The sequence below is a fragment of the Aplysia californica genome, unplaced genomic scaffold (assembly GCF_000002075.1).
Source record: "Aplysia californica isolate F4 #8 unplaced genomic scaffold, AplCal3.0 scaffold00326, whole genome shotgun sequence".
Taxonomy (NCBI): domain Eukaryota; kingdom Metazoa; phylum Mollusca; class Gastropoda; order Aplysiida; family Aplysiidae; genus Aplysia; species Aplysia californica.
Genome location: NW_004797596.1, coordinates 291,639 through 318,431, shown reverse-complemented (window position 1 = coordinate 318,431; position 26,793 = coordinate 291,639). Strand labels below are relative to the sequence as shown.

Below are 26,793 nucleotides of genomic sequence, written 5' to 3'. Positions count from 1 at the left end.
CCCCCCCCCCCCCCCCCACACACCCCTTTTTTTTAAAATCTGGTCAATCCATACGAGCCCTGCCTGAAATATTTAGATGTACAAGTGTTTCTCATTTTACTTGTTTTTGCTGATGGCTTTTGATTGGAAGGAGGTTGCCTCTTGTAGCTCCTATGTCTGTTTATATTGGAGGTGGACATTGAATTATGAATTCCCACATCTTAAATGGCCTTTTATGTTTTGGTATTGAATGGGGCTTGAATCCCATACTATATCTAACACACCCCCCCTCCCCCCCCTTTCCTCCATCCCAGCTGCTGGTGCGAGAGGGCTGTAACCTGAACATTCCAGACAAGGACGGGGACACGCCTTTACATGAGGCGCTCAGACATCACACGCTGTCGCAGCTACGCCAGCTACAAGACATGCAGGATGTGGGAAAGGTGAGAGAGAAGAGTGGCAGACACTTTCCATACACATAACACACTTTCCATACTCGCAAGACACGCAGCACACATAACACACTTTCCATACACACAAGACACACCCCACACATAGCACACTTTACACACACAACACTCACTTTCCACACTCATGACACACTTTCTGTACACGTAACACGCTTTCCACACAGAACACACCCTGAGAGACTTTGTTTGGATACTTAAAGGTCTTGAGTGTGTAGTACCCAGTTCTCAATCCGAGCAGTTCAATGTTCAGGACATGAGTCATATTGTCAACCCTTGTGTTGTTTTCCCTTTTTTTTCCATTGTTCTTGGAATTTCCCTCTTGATGTACGAGACTGACATAACTGTCTGACTTTTTCTTTCTAACCCCAGCTGCTCATGGGTCTGGGCACCCCAGGGGCCGACAAGAAGTCAAGTGCGTCTATCGCCTGTTTCCTGGCCGCCAATGGGGCAGACCTTAACCTGAAGAACAAGAAAGGCCAGACACCCCTGGACCTCTGCCCTGACCCCAACCTGTGCAAGACCTTGGCCAAGTGTCATAAGGAACGGAACAGGTGAGGGGGACGGGCAGACAGACTTTCCACACAGACAGGAGTATTCAACTCCCAGCCTTTTGGCTACAGCTTTGACACCCCCCCCCCCCCCCCCCCCCCCCCCCTTCTGATTTCCACTTGCCCTTGAAAATGGAGTAAAAATGTTTAGAGCTCTGACAGATGTGCAGTTTTACTTTTTTTTTAAAGAGATCCTAGTTTGCTTATTTCTTTGTCATTGAATTTTTGTTACTTCAACTTATGAATATTGTTGAATTCTGTCTTCACCATCTTATTGTATTTTGTATTCTATACCCGAAAAACTGGCTACCCCGCTCCGATCTCCCTCCCTGCTGAATACTCCTTCTGTAATCAGATTTTGTGTAAATCAACAAGTTTGCTTTGTTTCTTTATCTTAACTTAAGACTCTGCACTGAGCTATTTTCTTCTTAGTTCAGTGTCCCCTGAAGTTACATATTATGCTACCACATCTTTAGGGTGGCCCCTCGAAAGTCTTACAAACTGGAATGTGCACCCAGCTTGAAATGACTGACCGTTCCTGACAGAGAGGAAGACCTGTAGCCAGGGTTACTCAACTCCTTAATGCCATCCAAAGAGCAGACAAGTGTTGGCCAGAGATTGTAGATTCTTTTTGTCTTCCTTATTAACACAGACCAGCAATTTATGGCTGATCATATGTTAGCATCTGGATAGTGCAAAATAGTTGGAAGCCTTTTTTCTATTCAGTCTCCTCAAATTTGAAGACCGGTATCTATCATTTACTGGACTGTCCTGCTTAGGTCTTTGTTGACCCGCAGTGTAGTGTCAATGGAGTCGGCCACGTTTCATGTATTAGGGCTCTGTGTCCTGCACTGCTGAACGATATGTTGTTGGAAGTTATTCATTGTAGAATGCAACGAGCACCCAACACACTCATTGACAAATGACCTGGCCGTACTCATGGGCTTCTCTTTTTATCAACTCTTTGTATACGGCACACAAGTTCAGCTGGTGAAATGGTATAGGTTTAACACCCCTATCAACACTGTTAGCTTATTTAAGAGACAAGACCTCCGAGTTAAACGTCCATCTCCGAAAGGACCAAGCCAAGTGGGAAATTCGTGTAAAGTGCCTTTCCCAAGGATGCAATGTCCAGTTCAGCTGGCTCACAGCATCACTTGTTTATTTAATCATGACAAAAATCGACAAGACCTCAGCAAATCCATCTATATAATATTGACTTGTATGTTTACTTCTTGGATCATTCATTTCTACTCAGTTTGGTGTTTATTTCATGCAAATAGGTTTTTTAAAAAAGAGTGGAGCTTCTGGGAAGTTTGTGAAGCTAAAAACTTAGATGACAAAATTGACTGTGTAGAAAAGGAGGAAAAGCCTTCTGTATACTAAGAGTTAAATGAAAAAAATGTCTGTGTTCCCCAGCCCGGCGCTGACTGCTCCCAACGCAGCCATCATCCGCAACGACCAGGAGAGCCTGGAGGAGTGCATGGTGTGCTCGGACCAGAAACGTGACACGCTGTTTGGCCCCTGCGGACACATCTGCACCTGCTCGCTGTGCTCGCCGCGTGTCAAGAAGTGTCTCATGTGCAAGGAACCCGTGCAGTCACGGACAAAGGTTAGATGGTGTCGTTTGTGTTTCATCTGGGTGAAATGGACACTCTTGGGATCAAAATAATAAAATCGAAGAAACCAAAATTTTTTCGCCCATTCAGCAATTTCTATCGAATTTTTTTTTAACTCTAAACCTTTTATGTCCATTTAAAAACACATTTTCCTTTGGATTTTACTGAAAAACTGATCAAAGGCTCAAAACATTTAAATTTGCAGTTTCTGAAGACACTCACGATTTGAAAGTCACCAATCTTTGGCAGCCATTTTTTTGCTGATTTTGCCTCTCATACCTGGCGACCCCCACTTCCTTCAATTACAGACATCACAACTTCTATTCGAAATAGATGGGTAATTTTCCATCAAAAGCAAGACAAATGAACAAGCTTGAAGATGACATCAATAACTCTGTATGTCCAAAAACTGACAAGCCCTGATCCTACTGTGTCATGACGCCTTTGATGGGAATCTTTAGTTAATGTCATTTTCAGGTTTTGTTTTTTGTTTTAGTAAGGTATTACGGCGCTCGCAACTGCATAAGGTTATATGAGCGCCAAGGGGTGGTTACTCTGTTCACCTCTCTAGCCTCAACAGCACAAAGTCTGCTTCGACTATCATGGCACCCCGGAAATAACAGTTCACAAGAGAGTGACAAACATACAAAAGAAGTAGAGAGAAAATGACGATAGTAAGGATGAGGAAAGAAAAAGCAGCAGTTCTCCTTATGTTGTTTCGGCACAGTATGAGCATGACATTGATAAATCAGCCCATTTACAATTTTACTGTGCATATGAACATGTTAATATCACCCCTTTGGGAATGGCCTAAAGACATCTTCAGTCACTAGCACTGCCCTGGTTGGGAGGTTGGATTTTCAGGTTTTTAGTTTTCTAAAAGACTGGAAGAAGAGGTTCTTAAGGTTTTCAAGTCATATTGATGTGTCAGTGGAGATAGTGTTTATCTGGGGTGGACGTCGTCAAATTCAGAGACGCTGCCTCTTCGGTATACAGGACTATAGTCACAGTTTTGAAAAGGCAGTTGAACCAATTCTGTACTTTTCATCCTCAATTTTCCTCAGGTCTCATCCAGACACTGCTTTAAATGTGTGTACTGTTAGTTCAAACTTAACTATTGGGGAAAATACGGAGGTTCCGACCTGTATTCTGTTAAATAGATCCAAGTTTTGATATTATGTATAAAGCGCTTAGAGCTTGCTGTCAAGCAGGGATACGCGCTATACAAATGCTATTTATTATTATTATTATTTTTATTATTATTATTATTATTGTTATTATTATGTTTTATTCTCGTGACCTATGGAATAATGATCTCTTTCAGTCTGTCCACATGAAACTGTTTGCAATTGAAAAGAGGCAAAAGTCTTTTGTGAAGTACCCTAGCTTTGTCAGGAGTCAAACTGTGCTCTTTTGGTGGTGGGTTATGTAATGTATTTCTGGAGAAAAAAAATTCTACATCTCTTTATGTTTTTCGTCCTCCAGATTGAAGAGTGTGTGGTTTGCTCTGACAAGAAAGCCTCGGTGCTGTTCAAGCCTTGCGGACACATGTGTGCTTGTGACGGTAAGACTGAAGTAGATTAAACATAGATTCCTTCACCCCCAAATGTTTTGGCCCCGACATTTTGATTTAGATCATTGGGGGGGGGGGGTGAACTAAGAACACTATCTACATAAGAACTCAGTCCAACTCAGAACCCACTTTTATCTTGTAACCGAATTTTTTTCTCTAGATTTTTTCAGCTGAAACCCGTTCTAAACATAGAAATCAGCCTGAGAACCTGGTTTGAGCTCAGAGCAATACATTTTTCTCTGCTGCTTTACTGTATTTCACGTGGGTTTGGGTGGAGGGAGAGGGGTTGGTGTGAACTAGGGGACAACTAAAACTATGCATTCCGTTTACACTTACACAGAAACGATAGTCACTCACAAACAAATAAGTTATTACATTGTCACCATTAAAGAACAACCCACCCCCCCCTTTCCCGTCCCTCTCTTTTTCTCCCACAGGCTGTGCAAACCTGATGAAGAAATGTGTTCAGTGCCGAGCGTCCATCGAGAAGACAATTCCCTTCATTGTGTGCTGTGGAGGCACTCGTAAGTTTCTCTGTTTGTACCTGGATCATATATTTTACATTTTATCTAGATGGCTTCTTAACTACAAAACTTTCATTCATGCCAAAGCATCTGGTCTCATTGCCACTTTTGGAGCACATATTATGATTAGTTAGTAACGTTGGTTTCTTCTCGTGTTTTTCACGCCTTAGATCCAAGATGAAGTGCGGTTGAGCTCCTTATTGTCTTGGATAAGGTCAAAAGACTTGGAGGATCAGACCCACATGTAACCTGTGTGCATTTTGGACTTTTATGTTAATTAAAGTGGATGAAAGCAAGCCTACCGAGGCGAAATTCAAAAATAATCCCCAACTAAAACCAAAAAAAAGAATTACAGTAATTGATGTACAGAAAAGTGGGAAAACATGGAATAACATCAAGAGGCTAGCCCAGGATAGAGAAAAGTGGAAAGTGTTTGTCGTGACCTATATCCTGGTGCAGGGTGAAAAGAGCAATGATGATGATAGTGAGAACGAAAAACTCCAGACAGCACAAGTACACTGTGTAGAGTAGATGCCCTAAAGGGAAGTGATATGATATACATATATATATATATGAAAATAGGCTGTACATATACACTCAGTTACTTAGGCTTTTAGAGAAGCTGCTTTGAGCCTCCTGTAATCAGATTGCACAAGACGAAGAAGAAGAAACTGTTCAAGTTCATTTATGTGAGTGGTTCTGTACCCCTTTTTCTGTCTTTTTCTTTCCTCATGCAACACTCAGTGTTGAATAGATATCATCCCGCTTATAGCTTGTTTACTGTCGCCTGTCCACATTTTTAAAAAAAAAATTTTTTTACCCATTCCCACGAACTTTTGCATGGCACTTCTGCAGGCCAGCAACCAAACAAAAGATTTTTTTTTAAATCTTGGTCCAGTAATGAAAAAGTTTTTCTTTTCAGGCCCAATATTAAAATCCGCTCTTTGGATGCATGCACAGGATCACTAAAATAAATGACTTACATTAGCCTTGCCTACAAATTGCTCATTTTGAGACAGTGACACCACCCTGCCCCCACATTTCAGTGTAAGCTTTTAGATTTGATCCTCTGACTGTCTTGGCCTCTCCTCGTGAGTCTTGAAAATTACTCACTCCGTCTCTTGAATCATGTTTCTTAGGGGCATGTCAATGTGTGTTGCTGAGAAAAATATGTCAACTTTTTAACGTTTTAGGTGCATGCTGTAAATTCCCCCATTATTTTTTGGACCCGCTTTAAGGCGAACATCAAAGAAAACGTGTCGGAACTTTAGTTTCCAGTGACCTTTATGAGTCCGCCTTTAGATTGTGTTGTTCATCCAACTTTTAGACCCGTGTGCAAAGATCAGAGGAGATTGAACTAAGCAATTTCATTTTACCTTGTTTTAACCGTGGTCAAACAAAAGTGAACTAGCTAAAGTTGGCTTTTTTTGTGTGTTACAAGTCAAAGATTGACATACTCTGAGAGAGCTTGAATCTTTGGGTAACCAAAAAATAAAGGAGATAATAAAAATACTTCTTGAACGCTCCATAACTGCTGATATGTTAAAAGTTTAGTGTCAGCAACTTTATTCTATTTGTGCTTTACGCGTTACCCACCACTTCTCACTTCCTCTATGACTTTCTCTCTCAGCTCCCCCTGAACCCCAAAAGCCCGGCATCATGAACAACGGGTCTCGTGACGTCAGCCGCGACATTCAGAAGCTGCAGCAGCAGCTACAGGACATCAAAGACCAGGTATGGTAGATTTCTTCTTCTTCTCGATCGCATCACACTTGCAGTTCAGTATCTACATTATATACTGGGCCGTCCTGCTCAGTTCATCTGTCAGCCCGTATAGCTTCTCTTGTAGTGTCAGTAGGGTTGGTTGGCCACATTTTCTGTCTCAGGGCCTTGTGGATCATGTACTGCTGAAGGGTCTGTTCCACAGTTTGGTCCGCCTCTCCACTCTGGCATTTTGGTGATTTTACTTTTACTAGTTTAAATTATCTGTGTGGGTGGTTGGAGGGTGCTCTGGTGGGGTAGCTCCTTCTTTTATATCAAACATCTGTCGTCCTTATCTGTCCTCCTTCTTCTTTGTGTTTGTTACTCCCTTGTAACATCTCTAATCTTTGGCACTTATATAACCTTATTGTGTTGCAAGTGCCATAAAACTCTACGGAGAAAAAAAAATATCTGTACATGTGTTGTCTGAGTCGTGTATGTTCGGTTCTTAGTCTGAAGATGATCACTTGTTCATAGCAGGACAGCTCATGGTAGCTATCTGGTGTCTGTGGTTCTTTAAACAGTGTATTTATAAGAGCTTTTATTTCTGTTAGGTATGGTAGAATTATATGACATTTTGAAACCAAATGGTTGAAAGGAAAGATGTGACTTAAGTTTATGAAGATTTGACTCTGAAATGTTTCCATCAAAAGCATAGTTTAGATGATGATACCATATTATATAAAACCTGTAGTCAACCTTAAGAAGAAATTAATGTAATTTTATTTGAATGAAAAGAGGAGGTGGGGAGGGGAGGGTGGCAAGATCGGAAATTGAACTGTAATCTAACCGTTATTATGTACTTATGTAGCGAAATTTCTAACCATTTTGTTATAGCAGTTTCAAAATATTTGGAGTCATTGCTGCATCATCGTCATAAATGTGGATGTGCGATGAAATAAATGTGTTTTCACTACCATTGCCTCTACAGTAACAGGAACACTCTCACCTCCCATCTTGCTCCCTGTTATGTACTTCAATATGTTTTATAAAATTTAGAGTCAGCTCACGGTGCCATCTGTAAATGTTTCTGGATAGTGGTCTAAAGAAGAAAAAGAACAAATGTGAGGCAGCGTGGTGAAATCAGGCACTTGTCAAAATAATGAAAGTCAAGAATCTGGCATTTTTCCTCCAGTTTGGTCATTTTTTATCAAATTTTTATTTTTTGGCTCAGATCTCTTTTATGTCCATATAAAAAATTTCCATGTCAATTTTACTAAAAATCACTAATTAAAGGCACCAAATATGTATTTTTTGTTTTTAAGGACTCTTTAGCTAATGGCTTACCAAACTTTGGTGGCCATTTTCTCACTAATTTTACTTCTGAAACTAGGCAACCCCATCTCCTTCAATCGCAAATATCTCGACTTCTATTCAAGATGAATGGATATTTTTTCATCGAGAACAAGGCAAATGAACATCTTTTAAGATTATATTATATGAATTACTCCATACGCCCCAAATTGACAAGCGCCTGATTCCACCACATTGTGACACAAATAGTTAAAATTGCATTTACAAAGCACACATCCACACTGCACAGTATGCTCCCTGCGTTTTACAACTATTATTAACCCAGTAGATCCCAGAACGCTCAGAAACATTCTCGACTTCTTAGGAAGCATACAGCGCTTGCTGCCAATTACATGCGCTCAACACTAACATACTGACAAGATTATTTTGGACGGGCCGGACGGGACTCAGTGTGAGCCAGGTCAAGGGGCTAATTCTAAAGGAATCAATGTGAGAAATTAACATTTTATTGGCAATCATATCGATCCACCTTTTTTTTTCTCCTGGCAGTCTCGAGTTAAATAATGTGGCTGTGAGTATGAGGAAGTTTAAGTCTGACTTAAATGCAGCAAATACATAATACGTCTTTTTTTCTTTTTTTTTTTCCCTTCAGACCTGCTGTCCTGTCTGCATGGACCGGCTGAAGAACATGATCTTCCTGTGTGGCCATGGGGCGTGCCAGTTGTGTGGCGACCGGCTCAACGAGTGCCCTATCTGCCGCAAATCTGTGGAGAAGCGCATCCTTCTCTACTAGACGGCTGGAGGTTTTTGTCATTGCTTCATTGCACAGTAGTCAGTAGTGTCCACCTGTGAATGCTGTCATTTTTTGTAAAAGGGACGTTTTCTTTATTTCGTAATTTTTTTGTGTACAAAGTTTTATGGGCCGATGTCATTTGCCATAGCTTTCTGGAAAAGTTTCATGTTCATGTTTCACTCAACAGTCGATAATAATATGTAGGTGCTTTTTTTTATGCTGTACTGTAAATTATTTCTGATGGGACTTTGTTGTGTGTGAAAGGTTACAGTATTGTCCATGTTTGGAATAAGATTCCTGATGAATTTGTTTTTGTTTTTTTGTTTTTTGTTTTTTGTTTCTCTGCTTTCTGTGCTGCTCCTGTGTTATCTGTACAGAACGTATGATTTCAAGGCCCATGAAAGAGTGACACATAGATGACTGATTGTTCTTGCTTTTTTTTAAAATAACGCTTTGATTCTATGATTTTAAACATTTGTCACATATGAGTGTACTTCATTATTGTCAAATCTGACAGTGTTTTAAGAGCATCTTCTCACATACGACAATGAACCAAGATTTCATAACATATATGACATTTTAGCAGAATGTTTCTGGTATATATGTATATATGCTGTTGTTTCAATTGTTTTTCGAGGGTACAGTGTTTGCAGTACTGTAAATTGCACAGAAGGATGAGATCTGATGAGAAATTGACTTACAATCTTGGTTTACCTGGTACTGTCTGTTCTCGAACTAATGTTCTTCCCCTCTAGTGTCTATTCAAATTTGATGGAAAGTCCTATGTGTTGAGCAAGTGCTATTGAAGAGTTTCAGCCTTCTTGGTCCTACTTCTGCTTGACACTTGATTATTCTAGTTCTTTCATATGGTGCCAACATTTTCTGGAAATATTTGGACTGACGTAAGTCTTTCTTTGTATCAGAAGTTGTTCCTTGTACGACAATTTGTGTCTGGCTCCCTGCAGTGTACGTGATGTAAATGTTCTTGTTTTGTGCGTTGGTACGTCAAGTAAATTTTAGTCATCACATGACTGATGAAGAATCCCTAGTTTTGTCTTACTGGTAGCTTGGTTGTGAATTCATTAATCATGGTTCTTTCCTATAGCTGACCCTGATGAAGCATTATGTGGACAGTTTGTCAGATTATTATAATATTTGGGGACTGGAAAATTTATCTCCGTCATTCGTATGTTGGATAACAGTTAATTTTACCTTGTAAATTTTTAAATTAATTGTTGATATGCTTTTACATGAGCTTGTACCTTGAAAAGTTTTCTATGGTCAGTTTCTAGTTATGTGGGACTAGCTGGGCCCCCTTTCGATGAAAGGAATGATTGGTGCATTAACATCAACTGAAAGTCATTGGCCTACTATATTTACACTCTACTGGAATGGAGCAATAAATCTTAAGAGAAAAGTGACACATGTCATGTGTTTCCAAGTTTCCAAATATATAAGAGATGTATAAATTGATTCTCTCTCTCTATTCGCTTTTGTGGTTGTACTGTTGTACACTCCATAATTTCAAAGGTGTGGAACAGTACGAACGGCTAGGGAACGGAAATCTCACTTGTTTACAATGGCGTCTTAGAAGACAGACTTTCCCAAGATTAGATCTAAACGAAACTAATGAAAACTGAAAATTAAACTACAGTGACTTCAGGCTCCTCAGTGATACTGTGCACCCGTTAAATGATTCTAAACCACCATTAATTTTGTCAAATTCGAAAGTTAAGTGGTCCGGAAGTTTTAGACGACGAAAGTGACGAACTTTCACAAATATAATATGTATAGATTCTTTGTGTATCATCTGACAAGGGTATTGTATGACTGTTCACTGCCATGGAATTTATATGTCATGTATGTTTGTTGGTTTTGAATTATTTTGTTAGTTGTGATGGTGGTTTTGGAATTGGTAGGGCAAATGGTTTTCGTCTGTACCAATTATTTTCTACTTGTGTCTTTGTTTTGTTCATGATAATCATATTTATTTATTTCTTTTTGCCATTGAGCACTTTAAAAGAAAGCATGCAACAAGTTACTGTTGAACTTGAACATGAAGGAGCAAGATTTCTTCTTTCTTTCTTTTTTTTTTTCTTTTTTTTTCGTGGCGTGTGTGTGTGTGTGTATGTGTGTGTGTGAACTTGCCGTGTTCAACCACCCAGTGTACTGTTTAGCCCTGTTGAAAGAATCTCCTGAAAAAAATTAGCATTTGTAACTATAAATGTCCATGTCAGTGTTAAGATTTGTTAAATTGCCTGTGAAGAAGGAAATCATATTTCCTACTCCCTTGACAACAAAAAAATGTTGGTCTTTATTTTATTTTTGTTTTCTAATTTTTGTACTGAACATTTGTCTGCAGATGAAACGAGTGGGATTCCCACATGGGGGGGGGGAAATAATTTGAGTTTCAATCTTTCTATTGGGTGTGGGATCTAGTATCCCTTACTGCTTAGGTTGGCCATGATAGGCTGGGAGGCAGAGCAGCCTGACTCATAAATGTTCTAAACTGGGTCAATGAGCATGTGAAACTTTCACACAAATATATTCCAAAGTGACATTGCTGATGTGGACAGAATCGTGTTCAGCTAGCTGCTTGTCTAGCTGAGTAGTGTCATGTCTTTCTTTTCAGTATTTCCTTTCTGTAGGCTTCCAGTGCCTGTGCATGCAGTGATATAGCTCTATGATGTCATGCGTTATATCATACCCATGTCCGACTTGGTGGGGGGGGGGCGGGGGGGGTCCTTTACTTTAAGGTCAGAAAGTGCAACGGCCACTATCTGCCGAGCTCTGTCCATGGTCTTTGTTCTATTGGTAGACTTTTGGACTGATGAGCTGGACTGATGCGCTGGAAGCCTAGATGTGTTAGTAGATGCTGGTGAAATGTATCTTGTCAGATACAGATTAGATGTTGTGGACTCTTGATTTGCTCCTGCCACATGCTACTGGCGAGAGTGAGCGAGCTGTTGGTGGACTCTTTTCTTCTACTGTTTGTTCTCTTAACTTTTTTTCTTTCTCATTTATTGTCCTAATATGCTCTCTGTTATACAGACTTGACATGGGTCAAAAGCTGACTCCAGCTCTTTGAAAGCAGTGACAGATTGTGGTGTTCACTCCAGGGCAAGCCAAAAGAGCAGAAAATACTTTTGGTTTACGCTTAAATAATAAGAGAAATCATGGCTATCATCTGTCATAGTTACTCCATTCATTTCGTGTGTAGTTCATAATGATTGGTTGTCAGTTTCCTTGGCCCGTTGCGGATAGCCCTTCCTGTATCTTGAGAGGTTGAAGATATTGCATGTACAAATATATTTCTGTATTTGTGTGAACTTTTTAAAATTTATATCGTATTTGATTTCTGCCTCATAGGCACAGAGGTGCTGATAATGACAATACGGTTGTAATATTTATGCTGATAAGTTTCTCAATTTGTGTTGTTTTGTGTATGTGTATGAGGTCTTGCGCCCAATTAAGTTTTATATTTTTTTGCCAAAGAGTCATTTTTTTAAAAATGTCAGTGTGCTTTTTGACAATGGTGTATACATGCTTAGCTTATGTCTATGAGCTGGTCACCCACTAATGCTTCATACACCCAAACATACAAACTAACAAGTGAGCATGCATGCTTTTGCACAGTCGAGTTTTCCAAGACGGCCACCCATTGTTGAGGAGGAAAGGGATTAGTTATACAGTTGGATGTCTTGGACAGGGTCTTCATGATAGTTTCTCAATGCAAGGGGTGAAGTGGGAGGTGATCGTTTGTAAAGGTGATTGCCTTGCATAGGTGGCTGTCAGACCAGGTTCGACTGCATATATATATAAAAACATATACCTATGAAGGGCTGACATGCAAAATATCAGTTACATCCATTTGAGCACTTTTGAGAAAATCAGCTTTTTTTAATGCTGCTATACGCACGAACATGCGTAAAAAGATTTTTTGGTGGCTTTGATGAAGTATGTGTTGGGTTTTGGCCCAAAACACTTTGTGCGTCTGATAGCCGGTAACAATGTGCATTTTTAAGCAAAAAATCTCATTTTTTTTCTAAAATGTCGCTTAGCGGGTTTTGCATCTCACCCCCTCATATATATATACCTACACAAACATTCATCCCTTCCTGTGGCATTAACCTCATTTTTCCCAACTCATATTTATTTGTCAAAGAATGATTGAGACATTTTCTCCTCCAGTTCCTTCTGTTCAGTAAAATATTATCAACTTCAAGGTTTTGCCTCCGGAGTGACTAAGTTGTGGTGAAACAGGGCCTGTGACAGTTCAAGCCACCAAACTCTGTCTAGACTTAGGGGGGCAAAGACATAATTGTTTTATTAATGTAATATGTAAGGCATCGTGGTGAAATCAGGCGCTTGTCAAAATAATTAAATCTGAGAAATCGGCATTTTTCTCCCAGTTTGGAATTTGGTTTAGAATTTTTGTTTTTTGGCTCAACACCTCGAATTTCCGTTCAAAACACTTTTAAGTGTGGATTTTATGGGAAAACGTTGATTAAAGGCCCAACAAATTTTAATTTGCAGTTTCCAAGGACTCGTTAGCTATTGGAGTCACCAAACTTTGACGGTCATTTTCTCTTTAATTTTACCTCTGAAAGCAGGCGACCCCACCTCCTTCATCTGCAAATATCTCGACTTCTTTTAAGGAGAATTGAATATTTTTTTCATAGAAAGCAAGGCTAATAAACTAGCTTTAAGATGATAGCTATAACTCCACATGCCCAAAAATTGATGAGTGCCTGATTCCACTGCGCTGTGACACATATGTTGGGTTTTTTTTAATAACATCTTTCTAGAAAATTGTGCAAAGAAGGAGACTGCTTGAGTTTTTCCCACAATAACCTTAACATATCTTGCCTTGTCACGAAAAATATAATAAATCAAATGTCAATTTCTCTATGTCAGTGCTGCAATAATGATTTAATCATTTTTGTTCAACCCACATAATATGTGGTTTGTACATTATACATTACATGTATTGAAGCAGAGCCTGTGACAGCCTGTGAACCCCCCAAAAAAGGGAGAAAATCTCAAAATACAGCTCTGTAACTTTGTAGAGGAATACTTAAAAGAAAATTTCTATAAAACCTTAAGTTAACAGGATGAAAACGAGCAGAGAATTTCAGTTTGCTGCATTTTGAGCATCTAAAAAAAGCTTTATTTCCACATGTGGATGAGTGCAGCGTGCAGGCTTCTCTCTGGGCTTCAGTATTTCCAATTTGTGAAGCTTCATTGCTGCCTTTGTGGTTGCTGCTCTCAAACAATGCTGCATATCAAAATTTTATAGAAAAGTGTTGAGTCTAGAACAGCAAGAATAACAAATAACTTACTAGCGATGGAACCTTTGGAGTAGTGGTCTAATACATTGTACAACTCATAGTTTCAGCTTCAAGTTGCGGAAGCATTCTATTGTTATAACTTGGTGCTTGGGAGTTCTTGAGTTTTTAAAATGTATTTATTTCAAGTGGTAGTGAGACAGACAAATGGAAAAACCGGTCATATTATCAACTTTTAGATGATAAGTCAATCTTGTTCTCACCGCATGATTTGCAATGCACCCCAACTTCCAGGATCGCATCACAGATAATGTCTTCTCATTAAATAAATTATCATAGCTTCACACCCTGTATGTAATCTTCTAAAATGAATGCAGAACACATTACATACATTTGATAAACATAAAGAACCATCAGTTGGCAAATTATGACATTTTTCTAAGCCAAAACATTATGTTTTACAAGTAAGTTATGCCTCCTTAGTTTTCCCTTTAGTACATTTGTGCACAAGACACCCGTGGTATTTTCTACTTTTTCTACAACAAAGCCTCTGTTTTGGTTTATCATGAATAGCATGACACTCACATGCACTTGCACATGTATATTTTCTCAGTTACCATTCAAAATGCTATTTGAACTGCAGTGCAACAGAGCCATAGGCAAGAACGTCTTAACTGTTATCTTTCAACTTTCAGACAGGACCCTGAAATCAGTTTATGATAAAGTGAAAGATGACTTGTAAATTAGAAAAGTCATCTTAAGTCCAAATAAATACCATGTTCAAAAGTTTACTTATTAAAAGAAATGAATGTCATTTGTACTTTTTTCGAACAAAAGAGGGGGGGGGGGTATCCATCTGCATTTAATGGCATTGGTGTATATTTTAAAAAGCATTAAAACAAATATACCATTTATTTGGTTTCTTATGCTTTTTTCCTTGGCTCTGAAGTATGTCATTTGTCTTGAAAGGGTATAATACACCAGTTAAAACTGACAGCTGTTCGTCCTCTTTGTGATAAGAAAATGATTTTACTAAGACCTAGTTTTCCGTAAGTGTATAAACAATAATGTTATCGTCGGCGGATTCAGCCATTTTTGGCTCGCCAACGATAAAATGTTTGTTTAAGAACTTGTATACCACTTCCTATTAATAAAATGACTCTTTTACTTGCTGGATTTTGAAAATGACAAAAAATGAAATATTTTTACCATATTGTATTATTTTTCTCATCACAAAGAGGATGGACAACTCACTGTCACCTATTGGTGATGTTTTAGTAAATTAGAAAATGCAAGCCAGACATGAGAAAACAACAGTCTTGTTCTCTTTTAAATTACTTTCTTTATTCAGCATCATCAACATGCATAAAAGGATCAACATACGAAGAATGCTGCAGCATGTTGATTACATACAGACGTAAAATTTAAACTCACAAGAGAGTACTGATAATAGAAACAGTAACAGCTTCTCAAAAGGGAATGGTAGTAGTACTGACCTAGATCAAGACCCCACTACATAGGAAAAAGAAAAAGACCAGCTGACAATGAAATCTGGTGAAGAACAGACACAATAGTGAGGTCAAAGAAATCCCAGTCTGATGACTCAAGCGTCAATATCCAAACAATTGGCACAAATCATAAATACTCGTATATTGCCTTCCTTTATCCACACAGCAAAGACCATAATCTGGCTTCTTTTTATTTTTTTTGTAGTAGAGGGTTTTACGGCGCTCGTAACTGCATAAGGTCATATGAGCGCCAAGGGGTGGGTGTCAACAGAGAAGTCTTTTCAGGGAATCAGACTTAGACTGCTCACCTCTCTAGCTTCAACAGCACAAGTCTGCTTCAACTATCAAGGCACCCCAAAATAGCAGGTCACAAGGGAGTGACAAACATAAAAAAGAAGTAGAGGAAAATGAAAATAGTAAGGATCAGGAAAGAAAAAGCAGCAGTTCCCTGTTGTAGATAAGGCACAGTTATGAGCGTGACACGAGTCAGCCCATTTACAATTCTACTATGCTTGAACGAGATATGTCCCCCCTTTGGGAATGGCCCAAAGACACTTCAGTCAGTGGCACTGCCCCGGGAGGTACTGGTTTCTTTGATACAACATGGACATAGATGGGCAAAAAACGTCACAATATTTTATATAAACATCAAGAAATGCTTTCCTTGTAAACTAAACCTGCTCATAAATCACACAGTGTTAAAATAATGACATGAAGTAGATAATTAACAAGAAGAAAGTAAGGACATGTTCATACAGGTTTTGACACAAATAAAGACTCACTTAAATGGCCTCCATGTGGCATTTAGAATCTGATTGGAGTTCAAGTCATCGGGAAATCTGCATCACAAAGTTTTATACCCTCATCAAGAGCACGCCCCTGTATGAGCAATATTCTCCTCTCATTACAGACCTGCCAACCACTCCATAACCAAAAACAGGAGTTTTCATTCAAATTCTACAAAAAAAATTGAAGTTTGTTGAAAAAAATTTCGGAGTATCCAAAACCCTCAGTAGATTAAGATTACGCAATGAACCAACCGTGGCAAATACACATACACAAATGGAATAAAATTGTGCCCTTTCCATTCATTTATGATAGGACGCGAAAATAATGCAAATATACAAGCAAATAAAAATATTTCTTTATGTCTAGGAAGGAAATTGAATTCGAGATTTAAAAAATAGGATTTTATGCGAATTTGGCTGCGGTTCTTCGACAGGTTAAAAAAAAACGATTGGAGAGCTGGGCAGGTCTGTGACTATGATCATGGCATTGACCAAAAAAAATATTAGATACTCAATAGAGACATTTCAAATTTGTAGACAGCTTTCTTTGCACTCAAAACTCAAAGAATAAGAAAAAGTCCCATTTGAGTATTTGGACAGCAATATCAAATGTGGATTAATTCTAATTCCTCAGAAACATCTTTTCAAAAACTCCTTCTGCCAGAATCAATTAGCACCCCCACCCCCCCACCCTCATTTCACTCAGATTTGTGGCAGAGTGTGACAAGATATATAATATATAATATATACAGGCGCCCAAAAGTTTCTGGGAGGAAGAAAGACACAATACAACAATATCAGGATCATTTAGCTTGCACAGAAAGACAAGATGTTAGAAGATATACAGATAAATGAAAAGAGAAAATGAACCAACAAGAGGCATCTTACAATCTCTGGCTTTTTTTCTGAGGAAAATACAAGACATTAAAAAGTACAGTAGAGCCCACTTAAATCGAACACGGTTAATCAAAAAACTGGTCAGCAGAAAGAAAATTAAATCCCCGATTTTTATTTCCCTCTATTTGAGCAGCCTGTCTTAACCGAAAACACGGCTGAACGGAAGAGAATAAGCAGTCTTGCAGATTTCGATTTAAGCCCACTCCACTGTAAATTCCAAAAAGTTATCACAAAATCAAGCACTTTTAATGCTCCATGATCCTACATGTCCTGTTTTGGTCCATAACAAACATCACATTCAGTCATGAAAGATTTACTACAAGTGTAATACCATTGGGAAAGACAGTAGCAGGCTTACATTATAACAAGTAAGCTCATACTCATAAGTAGAAATAATGGAACAGGAGAAAAATCTGGGCAATGAAGTACCACCCCTGGTAATCCACATAAAAACACAGCCGAAAAAATAAACATGTAGATAAGTTTAGTCGTTCATAATACATAATACAATATCACATACATTTACCAGTATACCAGTACATGTAGTAAAAAGTGGACACCTACGAAACCTTAAGCAAAGTGCATGCATTCATTATGAAAATTTGCAGCAATGTGAATAAAAAGGTTTTGGGGACAAGCAAACGAGACCTTTCAGATATAATATGGTAACTAAAAAAATTAGAAGTAAAAAGAAAAGCCATTTTCATAGAAAGTCTTTAACTTACTTTAAGACACCAGAAAAGACTAAAAATTCTGCCTACAACAAGAAGGAAAAAAGTGCGGGCCCATGTAAGTACTTTCTAGACGAGATAACGAGGCAGAGAGAGCAAAACTAAGGTCAAAATAGTTGAGATAGATTCTTTAGGACATGAAGAAAATCTAAACTTCTGTAAAAGGGGAGGGGGAGGGGGAGGGGGGGTTGTAAAGAAGATCAGTGATATTAAGAGAGTCTGCACTGGGTAGATGTAACAGAAAATAGAGCCGGTCCAAAGCTTCATGCTAAAAAGATAAAGACACTGCACGTTGCTGAAATCTGTTACCAAACTGAGCATGAAACTCTTCTAGAAAATGCCAGACTTAAATTATTAGTCAAAATAATGAAGCTCAAATGAATAGAGGCATGGCAAAAAAACATAACACTCCAACTAAGTAATATTTGGAAAGATCGAAGCATCAGAAAAATATAAAGGTAAAAATGCCTAGCCATGGCCTGTTATTTTTAAATGGCCTTGACTCCTGGTCACAAAGAAAAGATGTTGACAAAAATAATCAAAGCAGCTGAGACGAGGTTTTCCAGGAGGCTGTACAGGTCAGCTGAACAGACAGAAGACCAAAGGAAATCATACACTATTAACTTTTATAATAATAATAATAATAATAATAATAATAATACCTACAAATACACACCCACTTGCTTTTTAGTAGAGGTTTTACTGTGCTCGCAACTGCATTAGGTCATATGAGCGCCAGAAGATTAAAGGTGTTACAAGAGAGTAACAAACACAAAAAAGAAGAAGGGGAGATAAGGACACTAGACGTTTGATAGGAAAGAAGAAGCAAACCACACCGGAGCACCCGCCAACCACCCACCCACCCACTTTTATTTCACACGAAGCCCATCAAGAAAGGATAACTACCAACAGACGGGGATCCCGGTATCAATGGGTGGACCAATAAGGAACAGCAAGAGCACTTCTATTATCAATAAATGATGGGACAATTAAAATATTATGTGGGGCATGTGCTTGGATACCCAGAGACTGACTCTAGGAAGACTTTTATAGCGGCAAGACTGAGGCAAAATGGAAAATAGGCAGAGATGCCCAACTTGTCTCATTGTTAAATCAAGTGGCAGGAGAATCCATGAAATCATTGTGGTCACGAAGACCTCAACAAAAGAACATGAAGAACCTTGTCACTGTCACTGAATGTAGCGGACAACGCCACACCCACTTATTATAACAATGAACAAAACAAGAAAATCAACCAGAGGGATCGTAAAGAAGGACTGAGCACTGTCATCTCCTAACTACCTGCCTTAATGATTCCACATTACCCGAGCACATAATGTTGATACCCTTCTCCTCCTTATAACACATAAATAAACGTTGATGGCTAGCGCATTCAGTTTGCAATAACTGATACAGAAATTTTTCTTTCCGACACAAACACCAAACCTCAGTCTCCAACATGCTAACATTAGTAACACCAAGCTAAACCCTAATGCCCCACCTACCACTGAATGCAAGTCCTTTTGTCCCGTTCAGAGATCTGAACCATATTCCTATGCACACGGATAAAGCTGCAGATAGTAGATACTGCAGGACCAAATATGTATATATCCAGTTCAACAACAACCACAGACAATCATCATACAAATATCTTTATAATGTACACTAAACAGTCAATTTACCACATCAAATGGTCGCTTTTAAGGATAAGTGGGCTAACCCAGATTTCGGGGGTTTTCAGAAATCTTGACCTACAACAAAAGTGGGCATTGCCCTACCTACAGGAGAAGTTTGCTTGCATTGGTGTGTATATTTGTTTAGTTATAATAAAGAAAACTCTCCTGAATCAGGGGCAAAAACTTTACCTTCTATTTTCTCGAAACAGCTTTTTTCGGGATAGCCCCCTTGTGCTTAAAAGCGACGAAATCAGAATGGGAATTTGCACTAATCGCACTTCAGAAGATATACACAGTCTCACTGTGACATACAGGACCAGACACCGCATTAAAACGGCCATAAAGAAAAATAAATGCCATTCACTATGGTGTGATTATCTTGCTTTGACCATAATCTGCGGGAAAAAAGTGTATCATTTTCATATGTTGCTGCTTTTTTATTATTATCATGAAAGTGATGATCCTGCTCTATAAAACTTGAGGTATTCTGTTTCACGACATGGCGGAATCAGGCACTCGTCAATTTTTTGGCATGAGGAGTTATTGGTATCAACTTAAAGCTTGTTCATTAGTCTTACCTTCAATGAAAAAAATACCCATGTCTTGAATAGAAGTCAAGATATTTGCCATGGAAAGAGATCGGATCACTTGGTTTCGGAGGTTAAAATTAGAGTGAAAATGGCCAACGTTTGATGACTTCCATTGCTTGAGAGTCCTTGAAAACTGAAAATTTACATTTTTTGTGCTTTTAATCAACATTTTTGGGGGGTAAAAGCAACACAGAAATTTGTATTTAAATGGACCTAAATGGTATTCAGCCAAAAAACAAAAATTTACTTTAAAAATTGTCAAACTGGCTGAAAAATGCCAGTTTCTTCAATTTCCTTATTTTGACGAGCACCTGATTTCACCATGATGCCTCACACTTGTCATTTTTTACAATTATCTATGAAACATAATCAATGTTTCATCAATAGTTTTGAGCGATGAAGAACTCTTTATACGAAAAAGCCATTTTATTCAACTATCAAAACAATAATGTTGATATCAACCACAGAGAAATCTTGAAGTTCGTGCAAATGGAAAATACACGTAAGTACAGTCAAAAGGCTGGTTTTGTGCGAAGTGGCATCCTAGCAGAGCATTTCAATTAACCCTATCCGTACGCCCTGGGGTCATTTTGTACCCCCAGGGTTGTATTCTTCAAATTTTAGAATACTTCTAGTGCGATGATCTCTTGGAAACTTTCAGTATTTCTCAAAAAATAATTTTGACAGACTGCTATGCAAAGCGTACGGATCAGATGAACATGCAAATTTCCTCTTTGGAAAGTGGTGGCACAGAGTTCCCCACATCGTATGGATATGATAGTAAAACACGGCGTATGGATAGGGTTAAAGGCTACATCTTCAAATGTCAGGGATCAATCTCAATTGAAACTCCCATAATCCATCCTCTTTGTAAGAGTCAAGGGTGATATTCCTTGCACATAATAGATGGGAAAAGGTTATGATGCACGCTACACGTGAATTTAATGGGTAATGTTTAGTTTGGTAAGAGTTTTACAGTGCTCGCAGCTAAATAAGGCCATCTGAGCACACAGGACCCAAGTTGGTTGTTTTCACATTAGAAATTAAATGTGGAATATAATTATGGTAAAAGGAATGTATGGGAAACATGAAAGTTGCATATAAACTTGAAATGTTTAAAGCAGGAAAAGAGAAGTTTTGTTAATCATGTTATAGCAACACCCAGGATCTCTTGAACTATGGAGAGCATCTCACTAGACTCTACATGTCTTCGAAAAAGGAGCACACAGCTATCACAAAAAGACAGACAAATCATTTACCTCTATCTGCATCAAGCAACATTATTTTGTACTTTTTAAATTGTGGAATGCCAAAGTACATGGAACAAAGTTTACGAGTAATAGTAATATATAAATGCATTAAAAAGGCCATGAGTGAATCAAGAAAGAGTGGTTATTTTGAGAATTTCTGGGAAAATAAATTCATTTAACTTGAAAGTTATTTTTCTTTTAAAAAATTTGTACCCTGTGTTACAAAACCTGCGATATCTCCAAAAGCATTTCCTGAAAAAAGTTTTTTAAACAAATTAATTCAGAATTGAAAAATCTATAGTATAAAACTACGTATATTATCTTTTAACCCTGAAAACTGCCGACATATGGGCCCCCTGTGAGTTGATGACCACTTAACCTGATAGACAAACTGACTTAGTTTACAGATTGAAATGGACTCAAAGTATACTTGTGCCGGTATGTTTTGTTCAAAGTCTCAAACAAACAAAAAACAAAAAAAAAAAATCAAAATTAATGACTGGGGAAAATGCAGTGTGGGAGGAAAAGTAAGGTTATAATAACATCTTTTCAAATAAAAGACTGTACTGTTTGATTAATTATTATATTATACATGTATTGAATAAGGCCATGACAATGAAAGCTTTCTTGTGTGTCTTAGATTCTTGAACATAATATTTAACAGTGCTAAACAATCACAACAGAACAATGAAGAAAAAGAAAAATATAGTGGATTTCAAAAAATGGATTTATAGGTTGGGACCTCAGAAGGGAAATGATTTGTTATTGCCATTTCAATCAGTCCTGCCTGAGATGGCCACCTGCCTAAGACAGCGACTTTTCTCATCGACAATGGGTGGGCATCTTAGACAATTTTGACCGTATGTAAAAAGCGGACACTTTGGTGCAGAGAAAGAGTAAATTGAGTGAATGAGTGAACGCTTTGGTGCAGAGAAAGGGTAAATTGAGTGAATGAGAGAATGCTTTGGTGCAGAGAAAGAGTAAATTGAGTGAAGGAGAGAACGCTTTGGTGCAGAGAAAGAGTAAATTGAGTGAATGAGAGAATGCTTTGGTGAAGAGAAAGAGTAAATTGAGTGAATGAGAGAATGCTTTGGTGCAGAGAAAGAGTAAATTGAGTGAATGAGAGAATGCTTTGGTGTAGAGAAAGAGTAAATGGAGTGAATGAGAGAACACTTTGGTGCAGAGAAAGAGTAAATTGAGTGAATGAGAGGATGCTTTGGTGCAGAGAGGGTATATTGAGAGGACACTTTCGAGCACGCAAAGAGAGGGAGAAATAGAGAGTATATACTGAGCGGACACTTCGGTTAAGAGAAAGTGAAAGAGAGAGAGAGGGGGTGGGGGAGAGAGAGGGGGGAGGGAGAGAGAGAGAGAGAAGGGGGGGGAGAGAGAGAGAGAGAGAGAGAGAGAGAGAGAGAAAGAGAGAGAAAGAGAGAGAGAGAGAGAGAGAGAGAGAGAAAGAGAGAGAGAGAGAAAGAAAGAGAGGGAGAGAGAGAGAGAGAAAGTATATTGAAAGAATGCTTTGGTGCCCAGAGAGAATGAGAGAGAGAGTATTATACAAAAGGGACACTTTGGCGCTGAGAGAGAGAAAGAAAGAATATCATATTGAGAGGACACTTTTTAAAATTTTATAGTAGAGGGTTTTACGGCACTCGCAACTGCATAAGGTCATATGAGCGCCAAGGGGTGGGTGTTAACAGAGAAGTCTTTACAGGGAATCAAACTTAGACTGCTCACCTCTCTAGCTTCAACAACTCAAGGTCTTCTTCGACTATCAAGGCACCCCAAAATAGCAGGTCACAAGAGAGTGACAAACATACAAAAGAAGTAGAGGAAAATGACAATAGTAAGGATCAAGAAAGAAAAAGCAGCAGTTCCCTGTTGTAGATCAGGCACAGTTATGAGCGTGACATGAGTCAGCCCATTTACAATTCTACTATACTTGAACGAGAAATGTCCCCCCTTTGGGAATGGCCAAAAGACACTTCAGTCAAGAGGACACTTTGGTGTAGCGATAGGATGGGTTGGTTTGCTGGGGGTGGGGGGTGGGGGGGGGGGGGTTAAAAGGACAAAACAGTGACTAAAAGACATGTTTTGTCTGCCTAAACATTTTTTTTTTTTAAGACAGAAAGAAAAAATAATCCATCAATCATATTAAATAAGGGATAAGTAAGTATACAAGACACCAGCTGAAATTTGCCATACATATATGTCAGTAACGAGCAGAGCCAGTCCCAATCATCTCTGTCACAATTCCTTCCCTGAGTCAAAACAAATGCACGAATGAGACTAGTATCCAGTTCCCCTAAAGAACATCTACAAATCAGAGACATATCCAGTACCGTCATTCAAACAGACAAAAGGGTAGCTGACAACTTGACAAATCTAATACACTTTTGTGTAACACAAAAGAAATTGCACAAAGTACATGCATACTGTAAACATGCTCAAATCAAAAACATGTACAGGAATGTCTCGAAAAAGCCAGAGTACAGTTTCAAAGTTTTAACCCTCCAAGCGTCGTCCGCCGTTTTTATTTAGCCGTAGATTTATCGCAGCCTTGTCATGACCGATATAACTGGCTTTAACTTAGCCACTATATCGGACTCATTGCTCCACTTTGTGAATCACTAAACCAGTGTGTTTCAACTCAGAAAAGGTTTGCTTCCTCTTCGGCAATAGAATAAGAAAGGAGTATATCAAAGTTTGCGCAGGCCAAAAACAATGGAGTCTGTTGGGTTTTGAAAAAAAAATATTCTCAACAACTGTCATCGTTTCAGACAGCTGGGCCGTCAGTTATGAATTAACAAAATGTCTAACTTATTTTTAATGTTCTTTCCACTAAAGAAAGTCATACAGAAGACTGTGGCAATAGAAATGGGGCGTACGACCCACGTGTGTGTGATGCTAGACCCAGACCACCACTTTCAACTTTAAGTGAAACATCCAAAGAAGAACTTAATCTCAACCTATAACTAAGGAAAATTTGGTACTGCATCCTTTTTCATAGCCAGGAAAGTTTGAAAAGCATTCGGGAAAAAGTGTTCACAACTATTGTTTCATTTAATTTTTTTTTTTCATTTTAAAAAAGATTCAGCAGTCTGGACGCAACTTAAAATGTCTTTTGTTTCATGATTTCACCACAATGCCTCACAAATAATTTACCATTTTCTTTTTATAGCTCTTTCAAAAGCACACTTTCACCTCCTCAAAAAAATGTAAACAGAAATGTAAGTCACTGTCAAAGTCAGCTTAAAAGTGAACATTTTTTAAAAATTTACATGGTCTCGTCATACCATCGAGTTTTCAGAAAGTGTATGGTTACTGGACATCTAGGATTGATTTCAAATTGTTTTCAGTGATATTGTGACCAGTAGAGAAAATACACCCAAATTCCCTGACACAACAGAATTTCACCTCTGACAGTTGGAGGGTTAAAAAATGTAATAAATACTGTGTATACTTTCAGTAATTGCCTGTAACATTTGACTTTGGTTGTCACAGCGAACTCTCAGGGGAGACTACAAAGTAAATGACAGTCTAGCACACGCATAACGAAATCAGCCTGACAAAGAAATCTTTTCGTTATCATATACGAATTTTGCTATGTCCGTCGCGTTTTGAACACAAAGAACGTACAACTACAAGTAAGAAAAAATTTGGAACGTGAATCCGTTCACTATGTACGTTTCCTGCTGTCTGTGTGTTGTGCTATATTTGCATACTAGACTGTATCTTGAAATTTACAACAAGCAATCTTCCCAGAAACTCTCAATTGAGAGAGTTTCCATCCCGTAAATACTGAGTCCTTCTGCTACCAGGCAACAGTGGATCCTCTTCATTGTCCGAGGAAGGAAGAGATGGCTCTTCCCTTTCTGATGCCTCTGCGGCCAGTAACCGCTTCTGCTTGCGACTCAAGTTCAGTGTACCTCCCTAAAAGAAAGGCAAAAAAAAAAGAAAAATGACTGCATCATGAATAGATTGGTTTAGTTTTAGTTTTAGTAAGAGTTTTACGGCACTTGCAACACACATAGGTCATATTGGTCATATTTAGTGAAGAAGATTAGAGGTGTTACTGGAGAGTAACACACAAATAAAAAAGGAGGAGAGATAAGGAAGATGTATTATGTATGTTTGATAGGAAAAAAAGAAACAAACTACACCAGAGCACCTGCCAACCACCCACCCCACACATCTTGGATCAGCCGGGATGAGCTGGGTAAACAGACTGAGAGGGAAGCAGGGAAAGACACAGAGTGACATACTTTCAGAGAGTATGAACTCAAAGAAAAAACCAGAAACAAAAAACTGTGATACCCTTTCTTCCTCTTCATCTCTGTCGCATCGCATCGTGTTTGAAGACCATAACACTTTTATATACTGGGCCATCCTGTCAGGTTCCTGTTTTGGCCATAAAGCCTCTCCTGTAGTGACAATGGGGTTGGCCCTGCTTCATATTATATATCCTTCATGTGACTATCCAAACCAGGATGAGAGAATTGTTCAGTCATAGTTACAAAGAGTAAATCTATTGTTTTAGTAGAAGTTTTACGGCGCTCGCAGCTGCATAAGGTCATATGAGCGCCAAAAAAAAAGATTAGAGGTGTTACAAGAGAGTAACAAACATAAAAAAGGAGGAGAGATAAGGACGATAGATTTTTTTATAGGAAAGAAGAAGCAAACCACACCAGAACATCCACCAACCACCCACAGAGTTATCTCTATTATCTTCACATACCTAGAATTAGGACAAGAAGTAAAAAGAGGAGACCACAACAAAGCCCACACCAACCACCTGCATTAAAAAATGCCATTTTTTTTTTAGCAAAAAATTCTAGACTACAAGAGTTCTAAAGCAAAATTGGGAAACATTTACCCCCCATCCCCCACCCTCCCCTAAATCTACACATTTTAGATCGCTTAGCAGGCTGGCTGTTCGACCTGCCAACCCAACTGAGAGGGAGGATATGACACCTCAGCATGACAGATGGAAATATTCAGTAAAAAGAAACATTCCTACACTGAAATTGAACTCACGTCATCTGCAGGCAAAGATGAATCGCATAACAGCGACACCACAGACACCAGTACCAGAGTTCCTTTAGTTTTAGTAAGAGTTTTACAGCACTTGCAACACAATAAGGTCACATAAGTGCCGAAGAATAGATGTGTTACAAGAGAGTAACGTACACAAAAAAGAAAGGAAGGATGACAGATGTTTGATAGGAAAGAAACTAGGGAACTACACTATAGCACCTGACAACCACGCACCCAGAGTTCTATAAATGTCCAGGCAAGCATAATTCCACAAAACAGCACATTTTTTAGCGTAAAAGTTTTACAGCACTTACAACAAAATTAAGTCAAATAGGTGCAGAAGATTAGAGGTGTTACTAAAGAGTAACATACAAAGAAAACAAGCGCGGAGGAGAGATAAGGAAGACAGATGTTTTGATTCAAAGAAAAAGAGGAGAGATAAAGGGGATAGAATAGAAGTTTGATTGGAAAGAAGGCGCAAACCCCCACAAGAGCACCCACCAACCCCCC

At 38.6% G+C, this 26,793-nt stretch overlaps 2 protein-coding genes across 2 annotated transcripts in view; one reads left to right on the top strand and one right to left on the bottom strand.

Annotated features, from left to right (window-relative positions):
* The window catches only part of LOC101864236 (E3 ubiquitin-protein ligase MIB1), a gene marked incomplete in the record, with an annotated part of 184,898 nt that extends 175,102 nt beyond the window's left edge, over nt 1-9,796 (top strand). Inside the window, 7 exon segments of the mRNA XM_005102477.3 lie at nt 294-422; nt 819-1,000; nt 2,417-2,609; nt 4,102-4,180; nt 4,627-4,713; nt 6,344-6,447; nt 8,381-9,796. Of these exon segments, the coding sequence (XP_005102534.2) occupies nt 294-422; nt 819-1,000; nt 2,417-2,609; nt 4,102-4,180; nt 4,627-4,713; nt 6,344-6,447; nt 8,381-8,521 (915 nt within the window).
* A 13,559-nt stretch (nt 9,797-23,355) lies between these two features.
* LOC101863996 (major facilitator superfamily domain-containing protein 1) overlaps nt 23,356-26,793 on the bottom strand; it is a gene marked incomplete in the record, with an annotated part of 19,904 nt that continues 16,466 nt past the window's right edge. Inside the window, 1 exon segment of the mRNA XM_013084894.2 lies at nt 23,356-25,179. Within this exon segment, the coding sequence (XP_012940348.1) occupies nt 25,018-25,179 (162 nt within the window).